The sequence below is a fragment of the Eschscholzia californica genome, unplaced genomic scaffold (assembly GCF_041429995.1).
Source record: "Eschscholzia californica isolate CP2 unplaced genomic scaffold, dmEscCali1.0.p SCAF_5, whole genome shotgun sequence".
NCBI lineage: Eukaryota > Viridiplantae > Streptophyta > Magnoliopsida > Ranunculales > Papaveraceae > Eschscholzia > Eschscholzia californica.
In genome coordinates, this window is record NW_028238472.1 from 44,384,375 (window position 1) to 44,409,118 (window position 24,744).

Here is a 24,744-nt window from a genome sequence, read left to right on the forward strand (position 1 = left end):
GGACAAAAATGTGGAGTTTTTCTTGGTGAAGACATGCTATGAAAGTTCTTGATTCAATAACCAGCTGCTTAAGCCAACAACTGGTAGGCCGGTTAGTAAGTGCATATACTCAGCAGCGGAAGCCCCAGGTTCGATCCATGGAAGTACAAATCCATGATATTGAACTTGGATATAAATAGAGTAATTTCTCTTGACTTTGCCATTTCATTTCGTCAGGCTTTAGGCTAGTAATATTTCGACAGTTATAGTGTTTATCACGTCATATCGATGTATCAATGCCCGTGTAATGATCACTGTATCAATCCGGATTAGACCCAGTCCGAGAGCCCTCACATTGCCCCAATCCGTGAGAGTCAGATTGCTAAGTCCGATACCCACGAAGAGTGTCGAGAGACTGAGACTCAACTCTACGGTTGATTAATACTTTAACATTGAGAATTATCTCACATATACAAAGGACACTCTCAATATGGAGGACAAAAATGTGGAGTTTTTCTTGGTGAAGACGTGCTATGAAAGTTCTTGATTCAATAACCAGCTGCTTAAGCCAACAACTGGTAGGCCAGTTAGTAAGTGCATATAATCAGCAGCGGAAGCCCCAGGTTCGATCCTATGGAAGTACAAATCCATGATATTGAACTTGGGTATAAATAAAGTAGTTTCTGTTGACTTTGCCATTTCATTTTGTCGGGCTTTAGACTAGTAGTATTTCGACAGTTATCGTACTTATCACGTCGTATCGATGTATCAATGCCCGTGTAATGACCACTGTAGTCGATGCTAAAAAAAAACCAACTGCTTAAGAGGAACTCTCGTATAAAATAATTTTCATTGCACATCTAGCAGCTGAGCCTCTAGAATTTGCAAAAATATGGAGGATCTGTATGCTTTTAAAATTCTCTACCAGACTCCCGCCATGGCCTCCCCATATAGAAGGTTGGGCAACTGTTTACACGATCAAGAAACATAACTATCAAACCTCTGTTCTTTATGTAATATAACATCTAGTGAAATATACCAAATAAAGATGGGTTTTTCAAATGAACAATGATGAAATTCTAATAGTTATAATTATTTTTTGGTTCGTTGAATCAATTCTTGTTTTTCGACTTCTTTTCAAATCCAATGAACGTGTTTCGTGTCTGCATCATAAAATAGTAACAGTGGGAAATATCCGTCTCTGTTGTGCATACGGATTTTCGCTAGAGAATCATCTCAACTTCATAGATGCAAATTGCGTTGCAATGTCCATAGCCTCCTGTATGTTTGAAATATCCGTCCCCTGAAAGTAAAATCAGTTTCACAATTAACTATTACCACATGTCCAAGTATTTAATAATACTGCACTAATTCAAGTTTCCGATAATTAAGGGTTCGATCCAAAAATCTGGGTTGGAATGGAAGAACATATTGGGAAGAAGAATCTCAGATAGACAGATAGTAAGGAGGCGAAAACTGGTAAAAGGGTGGTATCACCCCTTCATGATCATATCTTAAATACACATGCACGAAAACAAACTAACAAACTGGGCTACTTTACAAGGTGATCGACCCATTCGTGTTCTAAAATGATTGTCTGTGGAGCATGAACCAAACACAGATGAAAGTCTAACCGAAACCTGATAATCCTGTGTAAACTACTTACTTGGCCTTGAGCGAGACCACCCTTTCCTCTACCACATTTCCCATTGAGAGGGGCAAGAGCTGCCGTCAACCATTCGGACACCTCTAGAGCACTACTCTTGTCTCCTTTCTCAGGCACCCCGGCATACACCACAGCCTTGTTTTTTGCTTCATCCTTACTGAATACCATAATTGGTAGTCCCTGTAAACAGAAAAATAGTTAAGGTTTAACAGTTCTTTATATGGTGTAGAATAGGCTTGCCTTGGAGAAGTCCTCTCCCACTAGGAATTAATACCAACTTTTCTCTAAAAACCCAATTAGCAGATAAATAACTAATTAATACATTATTCATATTGGTTGCTTGCTTTATTCCTAACCCTAACAAAGCTACTCAAATAGATGGAGCCACATGTACTTTCTGCTACATCAAATGACATACATGCCAGATGAGGGACACGATTATTACCAGTGTTTAACAAATAAAAGTTGGTTTCATTTTCACCCACACCTGACATGGAAGTGTCTAACTTACCGACATATTGTCTTATTTCGATACACGGGTTTTGTATAGCTCTCTTACAAGTTGGAAAGACAAGAGTTACCTTCTTTTCAAGAACTTTAACGACTGCTTTTAGAGCGGCACTTGGATCCAGACCCACATTAATATCGGCAATGCAAAACGCCTTTCCATCAGAAATAGCAAGCTCTGCCATCTCAGTTGCAACCTTAATAGCTTTTTGGGTATTTTCTTCTGCTATTTTCTTTTGTGCCTTTCTGATTTGGTCCTGATAAGTAAAGTAAATTGCTTTAATAAAAAAAAATGACATTCTGAGAAGAGTAGAACGTGACACATTAGACATTCTAAGCTGAATTACTTGGCTACAATACCTGAAGTTTCGAGATTTTTCCTCTCAATTCGGCTTTCATAGGTGCTGGAATAGTGGCAGAATCTACACGACTTTTCAGGGAATTAACTTTCTGCAAGTAAGAAAAATTCAATATCACTCTCATGTTCTACAGAAATAATCTAGTCCGCCAACAGCAGATAATTAGAATATGGACAAATAATTTCTATCGTAAAATTTCTTCCTGCAAAATGTTTTTGAGAGGGAAAGTATATCTCGATGTATTACAGACCCAGGATTACACAGTCACAGCTCAAAACAGGAGACACACTCCTATAGCTGACACCAGCTCATTCAGTTACACCCATCTGTGTACCACGTTCCGGATCTCAGATCCCCTTTGATACCTGGGCGTTCTGCTAATCTAATAATTCAGCTTGTGGATATTTTTGGATTTAGTGTACTGTTTATCTAAAAATTTCTGTACAAATATCTTGGATTAGCCAACTGGTTGATTTTCAAGTATAAGATATTTAAGTTAAACAGTTAAGGTATTTAAGATTTTAAGATATATAAACGTTGAGGTTTAGGTGTTTCAAACTACATAAAAAAAGTAAATAACAGAAATTATAGTGTCCACGAAAGGTGTCAGCAGCCTGGAATAACTTATTGAAAAGGGTATACCGTATATTCCATGCTTACCGTATAATGAAGAAGCATACAATGTACTAGTATCATGCTATTACACATCAAACGACTGAATTCTATAAGCCAGGATAAGTTGCGGCATAGCATAAAGCAGAGACTAATTTAGTTCGGTTACTTCAGAACTTGAAAAAAGAAAGAGAACCAAAAGAGCAGAATAAAATCTCAAGTACCGTTTCCAAAGTGCTTCCTTCTTCCTTGGATGCATCACTTATCTCCTGATCAAGAGAGCATGCCAATTCCATTGCCTTGAAAGCACAATCAGTTGTGACGGCCGTTATTCTTCGGATTCCCTTAGCAATTCCCTCCTCAGATAAAAGAGCAAATGCTTTAGCCTCTCGCGTATTGGAGATATGTGTACCTAATTATCCATGGAGACAACACTTAAAATACAAGAACTGGATATCCATTGGGTTTGCGATACAGAGGATTCTAATTTCAGAGACAGTTAATTCTCTAAAAATGCTCCCTGTGATTCGGGGAACACAAATTTCCTTTTTCTTCAAGCCGACTGCTTTCGACGCTTACAACTGCTGTTGTACGTGGGTTGTTATGAACATAAGACAGAAATACTCTAAAACAAGGAAATGGAAACATATCGGTTGATGTACAAGTAAGGTGATAAATGGGACTCAAGGGAATCTGAAAAACCTCTACAACCCTATGGAGTTTTTGTATGGAGACGGATACACGAGCACCTAACAAAATTCAGAACTGGAGCTTCTTATTAGGTGAGTGACGGCATGCAAATTAAAATTTGGAAGGATTCTTCATGCTCAGAGAGGCCGCTCCAAAGTCCAAACAATGTTTCCAGCAACATTATCCCTATAGCAGGAAGTGTGTTCGACCTTTATGTGATAGAGGAGAACATTACATGATACCTTGGTTTATGTAGGAATCTAAATGACTGGGAAATAACGACATGGCAGCACTTCTCAACATCGTCGAGGAATACCAACCTAATCCTAACGAAGACTGTAAGATCTGGAATGCAGTAAGCAAAACGGGTTCTTGGTTAGGTCATGTTATGAGTTTGTAGTCGATAATGGGGACCCACGGCCATCATTGCCTCTTAAATGGATATCGAAGAAGGAGGTGCAGTTGAAGGTATATTTCTTTGTTTGGACGGTTTATAAGGAAAGAATCACGATAGTAGATAATTTAAGCAAAAAGGGATTTATTGTGCCAACTATATGCAAGGCAGATGAAGAGTCCACTAATCATCTTTTGCTACACTGCCCTGTTAATTGGAGAATATGGAGCATGTTCGAAAATGTTATTGGAGCTGTATCGGGCATCCCCAGAAAGGTGCAAGATCGGTGATGTGGGGAAAAGTGGAAAACACCCATAGCAAAGGAGAAGCAGCAGTTGTGGACTCTTATACCGCATGCGGTTTTGTGGGGTATTGGGAAAGCTAGAAATAAGCATTATTCAAAGGATTTGGGAGAAAATTTATTTTGATGAAATAAAAATAAGAATCTTATCTCTCTTGTTTTGTTGGGCAAAAGGAAAGAACCTGACCCATCTGTGTCCTGTTGGGGATTTTATGATAAAATGGGACTTGCGAGGCAATGCTGGTTATGATGTCATTTTTTTGCTTTTGTCGGTTCTAAGGGCTCTATAGATAGAGCGCCATCTCTGTAAAATACCATTTCATATTGAATACACAATTCTTTTGTTTTGTTAAAAGAAATAGCACGGACCTCCACAAAATTCTGTTGAGACTGATAACCATTCTTTATTATCTGGGTCAGCCAGGAGATCCTCCACCTTTCGGCCAATTGTCACTACCCTAACTGGGTCAGGGTAGAGCTGCATCAGCAGAGGATTAAAAATAGTAATCAGGATCTAATATCGCATAAGAAAAATAAGATAATTCTTATACAAGAACATATGTTTTGCGGAAAAAGAAAAGCAGCTTACTTCTCCAAAAACAGCTCTCAAACCAACTATTTTCTGGGCATCAACGAGGGTTGCCTCCTTTGAAAATACATCCAATTCATCTTTAATTTGGTTGTTCACAATGGATTCTATTTTCCTCAAATCATCAGGATTGATGGGTTTTCCTGGAGAAAGAACATTAGGTTTTAAGGTTTTACATGCCATGAGAGAAATATCACTAGGTTTGAAGGTTTTAAATAGAATAGATATCATACCATGAGAGAAATCAAATCGCAACTTTTCAGGAAGAACAATTGAACCCTTCTGGTCAACATGATCACCAAGCACTTCCTGCAATTGTATCATCATAAAATACATCAAATAAATAAAGAGCTGGATTACAGGTTCCTAAACGCTCGTCATAAAGGAAATCATACCCTCAGAGCAAAGTTTAGCATATGGGTGCAAGTATGGTTGGGAGCAATTAAAGCACGTCTTTCATAGTCAACCTGTTCATGTGATCAATTGCCGAAATTAGAAATCCTGTACAATAGCATTACAGACACGAAAAAGGTTTAGGGTGAACCATGCACTTACTCTGCATGCTACTTTATCATCCACAGAAATTACGCCACTCTCTCCAGCAACGGTACCAATATGTATAACAAACCCTCCATAAACTTGAACATTACAAACTTGAAATGACCCGCGGGAGTATTCAAGCGATCCAGTATCAAAGATCTGTATGCAAGAAAATGTGGGTAAAATCAGTCTCGAGATGACAATAACAGCTTTGGTTAGTGCCAGAAGGGACGACTATGCTTCACAGGTCTTATGGGACTACCTCTTAAGTGGGAGTGAATCAGTGAACCAGAACTACACAACTAAAGGACCACTGTATGCTGAAGATAAGAGTAATAAAGAATTGGCATAACGTTGGACGATTTAAGAAACTACTTTTAAGTTGTTAAGTATGCAACTATGCATGTGTTTTTCTTCGGATGCACATTAGCCGAAGTCTTCATGCGGAAGGTTCAGGTTACGTGTAAGATGTGTGAATTAGCTATTTAGTTCAGAGAACTTCATTTTAGCAGGTCTTCAACCTTGGCTAATCTGGTTAGTCATTCTCTCTTGATCCTCTATGAATCAGTTTTGTTACTGTAGTACTCCCTCCCTCAGCTATAATTCGTTATACAGAAAATGGAAAGAATAAGCTAAATATGTACAGGTCATCATAGTTCATGGCTACGAATTATGATGGGTTCACGTCTTATGAACAGGGGAAACTGGAGCTCAAGTTTTTATAAGATTATCGAAGCATTTTATCGGGATTTGATTTATAGCGCCGACTCGCCGAGGTGCTCCAAGTGCTTCGGTTGGTTCAAATCCTCAACGGGAAGTTTGGAGACCGTGGAGTGAAAATATGAATTTTTCCCATTTCTAACCGAAGTCAATAACCACCCATGACAGGTTTGAAGAAACTTAAATTAAGTACCGACCACCAATGGCAGATTTAGGCCACGTTTTGTATGAAAACATGATAGCTTCTAACACCTTATTATGCTGCTCCAAATTGACCACATATATACCATTACAAAAACCAACTCTTAATATGGTCAGGCATTAAGTACCTGGCCTCCTTGTTCTGCATAAAAGCTTGTGGACTCCATAACAATGCCAACTTCATCACCAGCACCAGCGCTCTTCAAGAACTCTGCCCCATTGTAAATAGCTTTAATTTTACTATCATGGTCCTGCACAACATCAACAAAAATTAAGGGAGCACCTACTATGTTACTTAAAACAATCCCCACGGGCAAAGAAAAACATTTGTTTATGACTAATCAAGAAGCTAAAGAAAACAACAATGACAAACCAAAGCAAAAGCATTTTATGAAAAGGAGGAACCAATGACCAAGAGTTATAGTAAGACTATAAGAGTAACCTGTAATGTAATTGAGCTCAACTAAGAAGATTGGTACCAGGCATGTAAAGTGTAAACAACGTAGTTCATAACAACGAAGAACTATCACATATTTTGCAAAATCTTACTATTTCTGCTTACGAAGGACAAACTGACATATTATACGACACTATCCTCAATAAGTAACATTTACCCATTGCTGAAATAATTATATCTTGTATAATTGTATTTTACAAATAAAATTCTCGAACCTGGTACCAAATAAACTTGTAACTATCATCTGTAGGAGCCACTCCCCCTCTTTGCAATACTGACGTGGCATCAGCATCCATTACGATAGCACCACCAGCTTGCTGTCAAAAATCAACGCTATCAGCACATGCTAAGTATAGGTTAAAAGATAATACTTACAGAGAGTAAGTATATCATTTGCATTATAAGCTAACGAAGAGTTTAAGGAATAACATTTGAGCAGTAACATTTCATTCGCTCTCTTTCTTCTACAAACTCAACATGATACTGAATCCACTAAAATTTAATCTGATCATGAGACGACATGTTGGAAACAATGGTTTCAATCTGTTAATGGTATGGTGAATCACTTTTGTTTCCAAAATGGTATACAAGATTTATATCGCAGAGCTTGAGATCCTTTTAAGTTGTAACCAATAAATTATGCAAATACATAGTAGGATAGCTCAAATTATTTGCAATTGGGTCATCATCTCAATATGATCCATATACTTACCTGTAAATGACGTCTTTAAATGATATCTTTGAGTGTTGATAGCTAATCTCAATATACAGTGTACTAGTTCTTTTTTCTTGTTGTCTTATAGAAGATATCATGAAATATTGTATCGAGAGAGTGAAATATAGAGAGACAGACTGCCAGTGTTGAGAAAGAAATCTAGTGGGTAAAAGATTTAGCTTTCTTCCTTTTGTTCCGCACAAGAATGAACGGTAAAACACCTCATAATAAGAGCCTACACATAATCAAGTTATCGAGCATCACATCTTATTCAGTTTCTATATATATATATATTTGAGTGTTGATAGCTAATCTCAGTATACAGTGTACTAGTTCTTTTTTCTTGTTGTCTTATAGAAGATATCATGAAATATTGTATCGAGAGAATGAAATATAGAGAGACAAACTGCCAGTGTTGAGGAAGAAATTTAGTGGGTAAAAGATTTAGCTTTCTTCTTTTTTGTTCCGCACAAGAATGAACGGTGAAACACCTCATAATAAGTAATAACAGATGACTGCATGTCTGGATTGGGGAACCATAACTTGTAGAAAGAGAAAATTAAAAAGAGTTAGGGTTGCCTGTTAATTGAGACAGATTGTGAAATTCGACTTTAATAACACGATTCAAGTCCAAATCGTACATTCTCTCTTAAATAGGATTTAACGTCAAAAATCCGAGTCGAATTCTTCCAGATAAGATTAGATTAATACTCTTTTTGAATGATTTTTATGTGATAAAACATGCGAAAAAACATAAAGAAAATGATGTTGAGCCTACACCGGCAGGTGGCTTAGTGTGCCAATTGTAATGGCAAAGATCCACAAACAGAGAAAATTAAAATACCTTGTTCTGAGCGCTCCTAGATCTCTCCCTTGCTTCCTCCATGGCAATGTTGAAACCCTCTACATCAACTGATAGCCCTCTTTCTTCTGCCATCAGCTGTAAGGGAAAAGAAAAAGAAAAAGAAAAAGAAAAAGAAAATAACCTTCAACATCTTGGCTAGAAATCCGAAGTTGCATCTGACAAAGCTCATATGACATATTAAAAACTATGGACGCTGAATGGAGAACTGAAACACTCCACAGACCTGAGTTAGATCCAAAGGAAACCCGTAAGTGTCCCACAAGACAAAAGCATCCTGCAAACAACAAATTCCGAATAAGAAAAAGAAAAAGACAGGCCGGGGCATGGAATTCTCTGCAAAAAAAAAACTCTATAGATATACTATTAGAATAAAAGGAAGATGAATTCAGTATTTCAAGAAACGCTAATTATTGCAAATTTATGATGTCAAATAGGTAAGTACTACAAAACTGAATGATCGCTATTCTCTCTGTTGATCTCCAAGGCTAATATCCCAAGATGAAGATACATCAAAATATATAGATTTTAGTTTTCAAAAAAATATTTAGATTTAACAATATACACAAGAAAAATGGTGATGAGTGTAAGAATTTGTCTGGGAATTAAGCAAGTTACCTAATTCATCTACACACAAACCATGGCTTGCCCAGACCTCAATAAACAAATACAGATAATACAAAAAACAGGGGCGTATATCGAGAGTTTGAAAATCATCTCATCCACTATTTGAACTCAATAAACATCAATGTTTAGCCCACCACTTCATGAATATATTCATATACATATCAAATTCCAAACTGGTTGGGATTTTCTTAGCATTAATTATACCTTTTCCCATAATCCAAGTTTCTCACCCAATAGGAAACATCAAGTCAATAGGGAAACAACAAACTTTCAAATGGACTATAAACCAGACTTTGTCATGTAAACTTGTCAAGAGGATGCCCAAATCCACAAGGATTAATTTGTAGCAGTAGTGTTTCATGGAAACACTTAACATGATCAGAAGATTTTTAGTAACCAAGATTCAAGGTTTTGCCTCTTAATACAATTGAAAATTTAATATCACTGAAACTAAGAACACATTAAAATTTCATGTAGACTCTTCTTGTTTAATTTCAGATCACTGGATGGATCCTGTAACTTGCATAATGTGCTCATATAATACATTGTGAATAAGGAACCATATATACTATATATCAACACTTTCCCCGTGTCATCCTTATGTCTTTGGTTCCCTTTGCCTTTGAAATCATAGATCCAGAACATATTATGTCAGATGGAATCTTTATATGGTATCTGAAGAAATATTTTCAGAGAACTATAGATCTTTTACTATACTATGTTCTTTTAATAATTTATCTAGATAATTAGGAACAACAACAACAACAATAATAGAAGTCATTTATAGCACTACAAATATATGGATAGAAATAAAATCACTTCAAGTGAAAGCAAATCAGAAGCTAATCACCTGTATAAAACAAAGGAATCAGTAGATAAAACTTACCAAGGCTACAAAAAAAAAAATCACAAAAACGACATTTATGTGGTAGCAAATAAGCAATGAAGTAAAAACAGATACCCACCTGTCCAGGCAATACTTTCCCTTGAACATCCTGAGCAGCCTTCTTAAACTTTTCAATTCCCTGGTGCAAGTTTGATTGTCAGAAACAGTTTACTTATCGTATGTTACACATGGGAGAGCAAACATTCAACAGCATAGGAACATAGAAGAATAAGTTGAAAGAAATTATATCGTGTACGCTGCCATGGTCAACTCGTCACTATTACCTTAAGTAATGTCCTTCCAAAACTTGTTTCTTCTGCGGCAATAATTTCTCTGATGTTCACTTCATGTTGCTTCAGTTCTGGAAAGACATGCCCCATCACTTCCACCACAATATGTACAAGCCTAGACAAACGACAAATTAGATACTTGTTGAGGATTAACCGCAAGAACCACATGCTTTACTATTAAATTTTCATCTACACTAGAAATGTGGTTACGATGGGTCTAAGACTAAATTAACAGATTCAAGCTTGGTGAAAATATCGTCCACATCATTGACATCCACACTTGCTTTGGTACTACTGAAGTCTATAGACATGAGGCTGATTCTTTCAAGCATAATTGTTTGGGATAAGGCACTCCCTCCTAGAGTTGGATTCTTCATCTGGGCTCTGCTTCTTCAGAAAATCCCAACTGTGGATGCCCTCAAGAGAAGAGGTTTCCACATCCCCAACAGATGCATACTTTGCAAGGAAGAGGAGGAGACATCCGACCATCTTTTTCTCCATTGTAGAGTGGCCGCAAGTCGTTGGAAGTTCTTCTCAAAGTCCGTCTCAAACCAGTGGTGCTGCCCCAACACAGCTCAGCATATGATTGTTCAATGGGACGGGCTTTTCAAAAGAAAGAATAGGAAAGAGGTATGGCAGCTTGTGCCAGCAGCCATCTTTTGGAACATTTGGGGAGACAGAAACAACTAAATCTTCAAGGAAAATAACCTCAACTCTAATGTGGATATTGAAAACGTTAAAGGAACTCTATTTTCTTGGATTAGGAAACTAGACAAATACAAAGATGTAACTTTCCCTTGATATAGTAGTGAACTGGGAGGCGTGGATGTCGTGAGAGATTCCAACGCTTCCCATATTTTCTTGTATATAGTTTTTTCCCATTATATATTCATTCGAAGTTTCAAAAAAAAAAATTTCTTAAACATACTTGGTCATCATCCAAAAAGGTAAACTTTTAAAAATGATCCTTCAATTCAAAAAGTGACAACTAGAACTTCAGAAACCAGCGAATGGTTAATTTCAGCGCTAACCCACAGGTATATGCAGATTTCACCAATCTATGGGAAAGTATTTTGGAAATCAAGTAAATACAATTAGGACGGTATCTAGTAAGGTTGAGCAGAACAAGCATCAAAAAACCCATGTGACCAAATATATCCGTACCCGCTAAAGAAACCTTCTTGGGCTTTTAAGACTTCATTTCCATAACGAACAGCTCTCCTGAGAATGCGCCTTAAAACATATTCACGACCTTCATTGCCTACACCACGAAATTGATCAAATGTATATTGTTATAGAAAATGAAGCACAATAACGGCAGTACATATTTTAGAATATAAAACGAAACCACAACAAAATGGATAACTATTTAGTTCAGATTATCTTCAGCCTTCTATATTACATGGTAACTCTGAATTGGCTTCCCACAAGCCACAACTAATTTGAAAAATCTTAGCTCTTACATTGGTAAGAAAGCCTTGCGACCTCACGTCATTAGAGAGGTCCTAGTATGTTTTGGACAAAGGAGAAACAATCGAAACGACTATATAAGTCCAAGAAGGAACGTCTAACACATTTTTAGTCTAGCATTTCACCTGGACAAGACCCATCAGCAATGGCAAAAGAAAGAGTTCGTATATGATCAGCCACAACCCTATAAGCCATGTCAACCTTGTCCACATCATCAGCACCTACTTTTCCTGAGTATGGTCTAGCCCCTGTTGCCTACAGTTGGATAAATGAACTAGTATGTGAAGAATTACCTCTAATGCCTTGACTGCCCTCATGAACTAAACGGCTAATTAATATTAGAAGCTAATGCCTGTCACGAGAAAAATATATCAAGTGCAGTGTCAGCAATTTTTGGGGTTCTTTACAAACTGAGAGGCCATGATAAGGTCTATGTAGTTTTGGGGGTTCTTTACAGACTGAGTCTTTCTTGCAGTGTCTGCCTTTTTTAGGATACTACATTTTGTAATCTCTTCTTCTTCTTAATTCAATCAAATTGTTCAATTATATATATATATATATATATATATATATATATATATATATATATATATTAAGTGCAAACTGCTCCAACCTAGAAATTTAACATAACTGCCAATATATTCTTCAGAAAAACAGAGCTGGCAATATTATGATACGAGTAACTTCTTTTCAATCTAAATAACTAATTAAAAAGATTATATACTTATGTATATACACAAACATAAGCAAGAATGTTTCAGTTAGTCTAAGCAGGCAATGTAACTTGTGTCAGCAGTCCAGCCCAAATCTAGAGCAGTACATGAATGGACACTAACATACAAATTCACTTTTAACTGGAAAAAACAGATTGAGAACCTCGGACTCAAGAGTCTAAACACGAACGTCCTTAACTACTACTGCATAACCATACCTGTTGGATAGCATAAAAAATGGGCATGAACACATCAGTGTCATAGTTGCTCATTTTGTTCTGAAGGATTGAAGTCAAGCGTTCAAAACCCATCCCAGTATCAACATGTTTTGCAGGAAGAGGCTTCAGTGAGCCATCGCTTTCCCGATTAAACTGTCAAAAGGATTTAGATACAAGGTGAAGTAGGGAATGCAGCATGAAGTAGGGAATGATAAAGTAACTACTAATTGAAGAATAATCCACTTAGCGAACTGCATACCTGGATAAATACGAGATTCCATATCTCAATGCATGTAGGATCATCATTATTAACCAATGAAGCGGCATCTCTATTACCAATTCTATCGAAATGAATTTCTGTGCAAGGTCCACAAGGACCAGTATCGCCCATCTCCCAAAAATTGTCCTACATAAGGGATACAAAATTACAGATTTCCTCCTTGACTCAGTTTAGTATTTGATAGTAGAGCTTAAACTCTAATTGGAACGAAAAGTTTACAATAAAAAAATAGAAATGTTAAAAATATATATTTCTTTTAAACTGATATTCAATATATATAATTCTCCTCTAGGAAAGGAATAGGAGAAAACCAAATAAAGTAAAGAAGAGACACATGGTTTAACTAAAAACTATGATCGGCACATTTCCAAACCCCTGTTGCATAAAAGAATCATCACTTTTTTTTCTCCTGCATTCCACTCTTGAAAGCACATCTAAGATATCTAAAAGACCATCATGCTTAAGTCGTACAGTTAAAAATAGCAGTAACTATGTTAATATGAGTGTCGAAGTTGCTACTTGAACTCAAAATCTATATACATTTTGCACTTGCTGCCAATCAAGAACTATTTAAACAAAATCATAAAACCATCATATTAGAGAACTAAATGCATGTTATGAATTTTCTCTCGGTTTCAATATTTATCAGAAGAACATAATTGTGGACTGTCTTGAATAGAGCCATTACGGGGTTTTTTAGAAGGTATTAAACTACATCAAAATGCTACTAACTAAAACATTTCATCCCACCATGTTTGCATACCTAAATCAAAGAAATGTAATAAGACAATAAATATCATTATCTGCGAAACATGCTACCAAACAGGAACTTAATAACTAAATAGACAAATGCAGGAATCAACATTGAAATAGAAATCTTTTAGAATCCGACTTCAGTCCATCTCGAGTCTCGACATTGACAACATAACATGTGCCTGACTGCCAGCTAAGAGCTGCGACAAATATTTGCCATTTCTCTAGAGGTTTGTTGAAGGACATACGAAAGCATGAGAAGTTTATATATTATTCTCAGGGGAAATGAAAAGATGAAACAACTTTTCAACAAAAAATACAAACATGAGACTGAATGAGAAGACTTTGAAATGAAAATTACCTTGCAATCAAAAGGCAGTACGCGTGAAGGAGGCAAAAATTTCAGCCACAAGTCTCTTGCTTCATTATCGGGCTTGAGGCCCAATTTCTCATCACCACCGAAATAGGTAGCATAGATGCGATCTGAGGGTAGTTTATAAATCTGTAGATACAGAAGGAAGATTCCCAAGGAACAAATTTAGTGCCAAGGGAGGACTTAAGAAATCAAAAACATGCCAATTCACTTCAACAGACCTGTGTGAGAAGCTCCCACGCCCAAGAAATAGCTTCTGCTTTGAAGTAATCTCCAAACGACCAGTTGCCAAGCATCTCAAAGAAGGTATGATGATAAGTATCTTTTCCAACGTCATCAAGATCATTATGCTTTCCACCGGCTCGGATACACTTTTGGGTGTTGCAGGCACGATTTAGTTTACTCAATGGAGTGCTAGGATCAACAGTTCCTAGAAAGATTGGCTTGAACTGGTTCATGCCTGTGACCAAAAACATGGTATTCAAATTATTCTGAAACTTTATCATGATAGCATCGCAAAATCATGAAATATACTAGTACACAGCATATCAAAGAGATAAAATAAACAACCTTTACATGCATGCACAAGTGTATCAGTGTATATGCCTTTTTCATTGGGGTTTTTAAAATACCCATGTAATTGCATTGTACTCAACTAGAAACTTGAATTTTGTTATTAGGAACTTACTATCACCATCTCGCACAAACTCGCCGATTGATTAAATGGGCCAATTTTTTTAATAAACGCCTAACTGGAAAAGAACTATTTTAGATCAGATTTCTAGTTCTTCTGTACCCTTTCAATTTCTTGTGGATGCACACACTGCATCAAATGTCGTCAGTTAGCTGTATTTAAAAATTTAAGGATATACAATCAGCATTTGTGAATCTGTATGACTAGTACCAAGAATTCAATCAAGGGAAATTCAAGTTGAGCAGATGTGCAGTTTTCGCCAAATCCTTTTTTCAGATGAATAGTGATTTTTCGGTCACAGTCTCATCATATGCTGTTACTCGGAAGTAATTCACTGCAATTTCACCTTAATGCTATGCTAAGTATACAAAGTTAAGTTCCAAATAAGTGATAGAATATAGCACTACATTCAAGCAAACCACCCATCACCAAATAATAGTATTGGAGTTAGGGTACCACTTCTGTAATTTAAAGTTACATGGTCAGCTATTTGCAGAAGATTTTATGAATGCTTCAAATTAGAATATTTCCCCCAATAAATATAGTCTTCATGAATCTTTGAACACTTTTCAGTAAGGATAGAATGAAATAGAACTGAGAAGAAATCAGGAAAAACTGAAAAAGAAAAATTTGAATTGTCTGATCTCTGAAATTTGATAAGCTTCAATATCCAACATCTTCAAACTAGCCTGGTCAAGATTGAATCAGAAAGTGATAACACCCCAATATACCTAAGCTATTGAATTATTATGATAAACAGTATAAATTCATCAAATTGATTTTCAAAGTCAAAACTTTCACATCCTAAAATTACGATCTATCTCAAAACTAAACAACAAATTTCATGTAATCAAGTCAAAACCACACCCAATTAAATCGAAAATCATTGACCCCGCTCAAAACCCAACTACTTCCAATATGAATCCTAACAACAATATTTCACTAAATCCAGTTGATGCAACAATAGAAATGAAGAAAATTAGTCATACTGAATGAGGGAGAGAGACGAACCAGCATTAGCAAAGAGAAGAGTAGGATCATTGACAGGAACCACAGGACTAGAAATCCAATTAGTATGATTTTTTCCTTGAAAGAACTTAATGAAAGTTTCTCTGACTTTATTTGCTGGCCATTCAGTGGCCGTTGTCGTTTGAGATTCAACCCCTGGCATGATATTGTTGTTGGTGATGATGGAGATAGAGAGAGAAACTGAACTGATAGACGATGATGATGATGATGATGAAAAGGAGAAATTGGTATTGGCTAAAACCCTAATCCTTGAGAGAAGAAGATGGTTAGAGAGAGAAAATAGGGAAACACCAGTGACTGCAGCAGCACTACGACAAGGTCTCAAACTCCAAATCCCCATCCATTTGACCCTTCCGTTTATTGGTTCTCTTTTCTTATACCAAACGTAGTGTATTTGTTTCCTCGCCGATTGTTTGACCGAGGAATTGCGTTGCGTTCTTTTTAATCGTCAGTTTCCCGACTTCAGGGAACGGATAACTGCGACGCACGTACAGGTCGTCCCAAAAGGAAACTACTTTAACACCATTGACACTTTGCCCGACCAAAATCCCAAAAATCCAGCCGAATCCCGTCCGAGGTACGTAGACGGTAGTCTAACAAGATTTGTAGTCTTTAGAATCTCCTTTAAGGTATTACGATTTTTTTTCAACCTCTCCTGTCTTCAAACAATACATATTCAATTCAAATCGTCACAGTAGAGGACAATACACTGGATTTTGCTTAACAACTCGCAGCACTATCGAATGAGAATTCCACCGTACAAACGGTTCGAACGGCTCAAGATTTCGTGGAAAAAACTGACTACAAATACTCTTGCTTTCTTAAAATCTTGAGTTATAAAACCTTCTTCTTAGATCAACACTAGTTAAGTTAAAAGGGGTATAGAATTTGTTGCATTTGTACACCATAAAGGAGGTTCATCCGAACCTGTTTATAATCAGGGTTAGCACAACAAAGAGAGGTAGATCTGATCATGGATGGAGCACCATGGGTTATAAACACATGATATTGGACTAGGGGAACAATGTGAACGAGAGAAAACGCCAAACGAACATAGCTTTGAGTTTGCCTCGTACAATGTTCAATTACATGGACTACCATTTGGGTTCCTTGATGCCAAAAGAAGGAACTTCTTAGCAATGGGAAAAGTTGTCCCTCTTCAAGACGAAGAACCCAAAAGATGGACCAGTTTCCGTAAAGTAAAACCCTAAGTCAAAACCACGACCCTTTCCTAAAATCTGACTTCGCAGAGTATTAGTTAATTTCACGCGGTCTCTCCATATCTTTTATAATGCAAGTGTCTTTTCTTTATATAAGTTAAGTGGGCAAGTAAGGGCTTATTTCAATTCTATCTTTTTTTTCCTAATGGCTTATTTTAATTCTATCTTAGCCATTAGGAAATGATCAAACGTCATATCTTGATGTCAACAAGTACTAACCCTATCAATCTCCCTTTAACCCAATCAATTAATTTCTTCAATAGTGAGGAATAAGAAGATACCATTCACACGAAAACAAAGAGGTGATGCACTAGTGTAATTAGGTCAAATAAGCAAAACTTATTCTTTTAGTGATTTATATAAACTCATATTTCAATACTTTCGACATTAGATGCAAATATTTCCGGAACAGTAATATCCGAACTCTTTGTCTCTCTAGGGGATGAACTTACATACTGCCACAAAAATACACTTTCAGTATAGGAAAACAGAATTGTCCACGACAATCGATTCATTCCCAATCTTCCACAAATGCCCTTTTTCCTAAACAAAAATGCATGTGTTTTAAAGCAATGAATTGATGCAGATATTAGATTATGTACCCTTTTTTCGCTTATTCTTCCAATTTTCGTTTTGCTATTTTCTTTTCTTTCATTCGTGTAAAACCAAAAGAATATAAAAAGATTACATGGGAATAACGCGAATGTCGAAGAACAAAATAAATAAAAACAAACTAATATGAAAGCCAAATTTACACTCTTAGGGGACAAGCAAGAATGCTATTTCCTCCGCCAATGAACGAGTGGGTAAGCAGGACGAGTTAGCTATACTGAACCTGAGCGACTCACTAAACAGGTGCTGTTTCTTCAAAAGGAGAAATTAGTAGTGTTCATCATTAGCTGCAGCTTGTTGCAGTTGGATGAGATGAGTCCTTAGGCTGTTTTCCGTTACCTGCTCATTTCAGAAACCAGATGAGAAAAAAGATGAGACCATAAAATATCACAAGAGTGTGTAGTTTCTTCATTTTAATTTATACGATATAGGAATCTTGATTCTAATTTATTAGCATTCTAAAAAAAAAAATATGATCATCTTCTTCATTTTCCGAAATGGTCAAACATGTACGGTTGTTAATGTTTACCTGCATGGCAGCAGTTGAAGCCAATAGGTCTGCACACTCATCAAGCAAACCTCTCTCCTCTGCTGTTACATCAGCAAGTTCAGAAACCAAACCATTCATCCCTTCAACCTGCATAAGAGATGGACGTCGGAGTTGAAGTTGCAGGTAAGACTTGTAAAATTAGAAATTTCGCAACATTAATGGATGTCCACCCACTTCACCTTTCAACACGAAAAAGGGTATCTAAAGAATCACATCCTAACTTATGATGACTTCAGGAACGTTAATTTACACACGAAAAATACCCTATGCAATTCATTTAGTAAAATTATAAGATTTGCTTCCCAAAGCAAAGTTAAGGAGGAGCCCAAGTGATGTTTCTTAAAGCTGCTTTCATTCAGAACTGACTACTAACCAAAGCGAGAAATGCGCGCTACTTCAAGAAATGTTTATAGCACTACAATTTTATGGTCCGGCTCATCATAGCCTAGTGAAAGAAACCAATCAACAGACCAACAACATGCCTTGTTTCCCTCTATCTATAACCTCAAAATTACCTCTAGGAGGTACAAGAAACTTATGGTCCAATAATCGGCTGACAAGGAAATGGTCCAAAAATCCACCTGAACGTCGCAGTGGCAAAAGCAGTAATGAAGTTTCATTCATAGACCAAAGAACACATTTTACTATCCCTCCTCGCCGACCTAAGTCTTGAGACAATTAGTTGACATATAAACTGTCGATAAACTGAACACTGAATAAAATGTCTTAAGAAGGTAGGCACTAAGCAAACCATGGAAGCAGAAAGATTGTCGTTGATATTTTCTCATGTAATCACTGGTTGAGAAAGACGTTTACGTGGGCAGAAGAGCAAACAATATCTTTACATGCAGATGTGAAATATCTAAAACACATGCAATAAATAACCACACGTGACAGTTCATAAAACATCACTGGCATTTAATAAAACCATGAGATTGAAAACTCCATATACATTAGTCGGGTTTATATGAAAGAAGGGATTGAAGCAGAGCAGTAAGAATCTCACCCTCGATAGTAAAGAACATATTGAGGAACCCATTGCTTGCATCACATCAAGGGATGACCGGACCGCATCCTTCAATGAATGGATGTCTGCCTGCAAGTGATTATATCTAGTAAACATGCTATTCTTAATAAAAAAAAATCTGCTCGCTCAATTTTTAGAACAGATATATACCCTTGCGCCTCCTGTAATTGGAAGACGGAGAGTGCAAGCTTCCAAAGCCTCAATAGCCCCAGCAAGGGAACATGAATGCTCTCTTTCCATTGAAGCCCAGTCATCCAGGTAAACCACCTGAGACATTATTTCATAAATCAGGTATTCAGAATACTAAGGCAAATTAGATAGGAACAACTATTGCTACTATGCTACTCGGTGTACTTCAATTACATGGTGAGATTATTCTTTGTACTTGGTTATTATATACCCTCCTCGTTTTCAATTAGTCTTAACTTATTATTTATCAACATGAGTCACTCTGAAAGGTTGTAAGCTCGAATTAGATACTTCTGAAAAGCGCTCATGAACTTCATTTTTTTTTGGTGTTTTTTCAAACAAGAAAAAACGAGCTCACTGTTCTACTTGCTGACAGCCTCTCACCTTAGAAAAAAAAAACTAGGAAACAAAATAAGGAACGCTTACTTGCTCCTTCAAAACTGAGCTTAACTTCAGCTCTTCCCTCAGTTCTCGAAGTTCAATCCTTTTCATGCTGACAGAATCCCGTAGTTCAGAAGTCGTGATCCAGACATTGTACAATGCTTTCTGCCACGGCTCAAGGTTCAAAACATTTAATTTTCACATATTCCCACTATTATATCTTGAATAACAACATATTTTGAAAACCAATATATTTCAACTTATTGTTCGACTGGTTTGTAGGATACATTAGTATATAAACTAGAATATTTCGCACATATTTTTCCAGATTCCACTCAAAATTTACGGGGAAAACAACAATAGAGGATCTACCAGGAAATAATCGAACTGTGAATAGAGAGAGAACCATACAGATAACCAAATTCAAATAGATCTAAAATGACCGAGAAAGAGAGAGACAGATATATATTTCATAATAAACTGCATATGCCAACCATATCTATCCTATTTAACGAGATCATCACAAAAATATGAGACAATAGTTCCATCATTTGCATAATATTTATACCAAATTTGTAAATTTGTAATAATATCTACACTACTCGATATATCCTCAAATTATATCGTTCTCGACAAAGACCAAATGGGGATGGAAAACACATCGTTTCCACACACATTTTCGACTGGTGACAAATTACAAACTTGTTCTATTAAACGTGAAGAGCACAGAGAGGCTGCGTGAATCACGGGAAGAATTTAAATTACATTATCGAATAACAGTTGTTATTTATGATTAATCTTTTAATAAAGCAAGATTCTAAGGGACATTTTAAGTTATCAGGAGATAGTAACTAGATAATGTACTAATGAATTAACTTAGAAGGCTATTTTTGCATTATACTGAGAGCTTAAAGAGAAACTTCTTAAAAGAGGTTAGAGATGGGCTAACATTTTCTAGAGAAATTGCGAGAATTTTGTCACAATATCATTATCAGAATGTTGCGCTTTTCCACATCGACATCTAAAAGGGTTGATTTCTAAAAGGCATTTTCATGCCCATGAAAGGACTTGGGAGTATTTATGTCTGGTAAGTAAGAGCATCCGATAAACATATGGATGAAAACATAACAGAGCTATAGCTATTGAACAGGAGAACAAAAAATAGCCATGTTTTCCCCAAATTCAACACGGCTCCAGTAAAAACTACAGGACGAACCTAAGATCCTAACAGAGAGTTACCAAATACTATTCATTTACAAGTGATGGACGTATCAGTTTGTGAGATGAGAGAAGCTATAGTAGTCTGAAGTATCAAAATGGACAGCTAGTAATTCTTAAGACTCTGGTATCATGTTTATCATAGATGACCATTTCAAAACAGAAAACTGATCAGGTCTCGATCTGTTCAATATATACTTTTCTCTTCCCGCCAAATATTCCTGTACTAGTTGTCTAATATACGAAATTAAAAAGGAATAACCAACATCGATTACGTTCATTAAAGCTTACAGGATTACGAATTATCAGTACAAAATATAATGCAAGAGAATGATAAGTTCTGCAAATGCTGTACAAAATTAAGAGTTGTACCTCTGCTGTTTTTTGCTGAATAGATGAAGCAGCACCTGCTCGTGCATTAGTATATCTCCATTGCATGTATCTATTATACAGTAGACGAAGCTGATGAGCATCTTCTATGTGGTTTGCACCCTTCCTCCCTCTTTTAACATCACTAATAAAGCTGAGAACGGAAGATGAATTACTGGATCGACTTGTCACAGAGCTTAATGAGGGAAAAGGAGAGGTTGGCCTAGCACGAGATGGGCTGACCATACCTCTAGAAGGAGAGGATGAGAGCAGTGGGCCTTTACTTGGAGATGCAGGTCGAGAGGATGAGAGCACTGGACCTTTACTTGGAGATGCAGGTCGAGATGACCCAGTAAGAGGCAAAGACTGGGATCTACTTGTTCGAAATGTAGATGAAGATCTTTCAGGCTTGTGAGGCCCATCACTTGAATGTGACTCAGACTCTACCCTTCCACTTTCGAAGGATACTCTGGCTGCAACCTCGCTTTGAGCCTTTTGCAATCCTTTGCATGTACCATCGGATACAGGTGCTTTCTTCACTGGGGAAACACCTCTTCCTCTAAGAGGAGAAGAACCAGTAATTCTACTCGGCTTATCAGTAAAATCCACACTCTTAGTTAAAGAACTAGTAGACACCTTCCCACTTGTTCTACTAGGCCATCGTTTCTGATCTACCGTACGGGCATGTGAATTATCTACAGGTCTAGAATTTTCCGATTGATCAGAGGAAATTTTTCCTCTGAGTGGAGATCTTTTTCTCTCTGGGGTTGTTTTCCTTTGAGAAAGAGGTGTTTCGGCTTGCCTATGTGCCAAAGTGGCTGAAGGCTTCAACATACGATCATGGGTAACTGGTTTTTCTTTTTTAGTAACAGGAAGAGAAAATGTATCAGACTGAAAAGAAACACAAAGGCTTCTCATAGTGGAGGGCCACAGACCCTCTGTAGTCCGCCCACCACCCACTGCCTTCCTGGCAGGACTTTGTGTATCTGGAACTGAATCCCGGTTAGGCGTTGAAGGTCTTGGTGGTGAAGGTGGCGTTGATGGCCGCCTCCGCTCGGCTGAATAAGATCGTTTGAGGTACAAAGGGGATGATGAAATGGCCGTTCTTGTGACATTAGGAGAAGAACTTCTCCTAGAAACAACAGATGATGTTGATAAAGATGGGTACGTAATTGAAGATTTGTACCTTGATGGAACTTCCCTTGTGGGTTTAATTTTTCTTGATATAGCATTGTTTTTCTCAGATGGAACCAAAGGTGGTCTTGGGATTTCCTCAGTTACCCCTTTCTTTGGTCTCTGTTCAGCTTCATAAACATCCATCCACACCATCCAAATCAGACCACATTGAGAAATTCTTCATATAACATTAGATAAATCAGAAATGCCAAGCTTTCGTGTATCCCATTTGAGAGAATCAAACCAAATCTGTCACAAAAAAAATAAAAAAAAATGAGGAATTACAGATTGCAAAAAAAAGGAAAAAAGGGGAAAAAGGAGAACAACCCATAAAGACAAATCAAAGAAAAAGAAAATTAGCTTTACAGGCATTCAGATCTCTAAATATCCAAAATTTCAAGAAAAGAAAAAAAAACCCACCATTGGAATTGAAGTTTCTGCATTAATCATTAACAGAACAAATCTAAGCAGATCAGATAATGGCAGATAGCCTAATGAAATGATAGAAGATACAGCGAAGGATAACATTTGGGGAGTACTTTGAATTTCAATAAAAAAACAGAAAGGGACTATAACGTGCATTAAACCACCATCCTCATACAACAACAAATACAAGCTAGTAAGTGAGAGAGAGAGAGGGTGTAGGTTAAGAGATGGGTAAGGTGCGTAGGATAAAAGAAGGTTCTTTTTTCTCTTTTTCCCCCCTTTTTGGTCCCTCTCACGAGAGTGCCTGGTCGGGTGGGCAGGAAATATGAGCACACCCTCTCTGTCGCTTCTACTTCCTTTTCATGAGAGAATTGAATGTCTGTATGAAGAAGGGTGAAAAAAGTAACAAAACCCTAGAACTAAATGAATCTCAAGAGGTCGTTATTAAAAAAATTAACTGTTTTTGGTGGGATTTTTTTTAAAAAAAAATTTAGATAAAACTCATTAATGAATGATGGAAGATTTTGTTTTTATTCAGATTGATCGGTGTTTATAAAATTATTTAAAGATCATAAGATTCTAAAATTTCTAGGGTTTTGAGAAGAGAAATAGAGGTTCACGTGCAAAGAGAAGATCACTGTCTATCCCTATGAAAAATTATACAGTAAAAGAATCAAAAATCTGTAATATTGTTCTTCCACAAATCAATTTAAATAATCATTTATGTTTTGACTATTTTGATTTTTGGAAACTAGATCATAAAAAAGAGCATTTAAAGATTAAACACAGAAAGAAGACGGATTCTCCGCTAATTAATTCATCGGTTATTGTGTTTTTAATTAGACTAATTAATTCACCTTCTAAGAAAGATCATTCAAATAGTAATCGTTCATTACTAAAAAATCTAGATCGAAATTAAAGTCAATCAGAAAAAAAAAAAAAAAAAATCAAACTCACCTCAGAATTAAAGTCCTTCAATCCGTAAATAACCCGATCTTACGAAGATTATTATGAATCAAAAAATCTCTAAATAATCTAACAAATTCTTTAATCACAAAGAAGGAGATCTCTTTGGAATTTGGATAACCTATAGATTGAAATTTTCCTCCGGCTAGAAAGCAAAGAATTGTCGTCACTCGGAGGTTTTGGTACCGGAAAATATAATAAATCGATCAGATCGACGATGAGTAATGAATTTTACGACTTGCAGTTTTTAGAGAGAGAGAGAAAGTTAGAAATTTGGGTTGTGAGTTTCTCAAACGGGAAACGTACGAGAGAGAGAGATAATAAAGACATCATCATGTTATAGGTTAGGAAAGAGAAAGTCGGGACTAGGAAGGAGTCGGTAAGCGAACGTTATTTTCGCGCCACCTAAATATCATACTTAAGTATTTAGGAATCATAAAAGCAATAGATTTTGAGGGAAAAATAAATGAAATGTATTTTCATTACAAAATTTGTATTAATCAAACGTAATTGTCTCCAATTTGCTCACGAAGAGGAAACATATTTGAAGGGTAGGGTAGGGTCTGATTAGGGAGATTTTGTAAAAGAAAATTTTGGTAGTGGGTCTAAAAAGGTAGGCATAAATAGTACCCAAGATCTACTACTAACCTAAAACTCAATTATCATCAAAAAAAAAAAAAAAAAA

The 24,744-nt window shown here is 36.6% G+C and overlaps 2 protein-coding genes across 3 annotated transcripts; both read right to left on the bottom strand.

Annotated features, from left to right (window-relative positions):
- Nucleotides 1-948: 948 nt before the first annotated feature.
- LOC147539559 (alanine--tRNA ligase-like) lies at nt 949-16,255 on the bottom strand. Its single transcript, XM_086644843.1, has 23 exons — nt 15,908-16,255; nt 14,424-14,662; nt 14,191-14,331; nt 13,056-13,202; nt 12,797-12,949; nt 11,991-12,120; nt 11,560-11,656; nt 10,390-10,510; nt 10,185-10,244; nt 8,819-8,869; nt 8,575-8,670; nt 7,231-7,332; nt 6,687-6,809; nt 5,653-5,796; nt 5,493-5,564; nt 5,331-5,406; nt 5,098-5,240; nt 4,878-4,986; nt 3,348-3,535; nt 2,513-2,602; nt 2,227-2,409; nt 1,646-1,825; nt 949-1,282 (listed from the first exon to the last, which is right to left on the bottom strand). The coding sequence occupies exons 1-23, from the start codon at nt 16,065-16,067 to the stop codon at nt 1,211-1,213; spliced, it is 2,877 nt and encodes a 958-aa protein (XP_086500969.1). The 5' UTR covers nt 16,068-16,255; the 3' UTR covers nt 949-1,210.
- A 1,594-nt stretch (nt 16,256-17,849) lies between these two features.
- QWRF8 (QWRF motif protein (DUF566)) lies at nt 17,850-24,744 on the bottom strand. Of its 2 annotated transcripts, none has more exons than XM_086644845.1 (7): nt 24,051-24,744; nt 21,495-22,916; nt 19,950-20,069; nt 19,485-19,601; nt 19,314-19,403; nt 18,287-18,394; nt 17,850-18,096 (listed from the first exon to the last, which is right to left on the bottom strand). In XM_086644845.1, exons 2-7 carry the CDS (start codon nt 22,818-22,820, stop codon nt 18,025-18,027), a joined length of 1,833 nt encoding a protein of 610 aa, XP_086500971.1. In that variant the 5' UTR covers nt 22,821-22,916; nt 24,051-24,744; the 3' UTR covers nt 17,850-18,024. The 2 variants fall into 2 exon arrangements, with proteins under 2 accessions (XP_086500971.1, XP_086500970.1); XM_086644844.1 differs by having other exon boundaries at nt 23,088-24,128.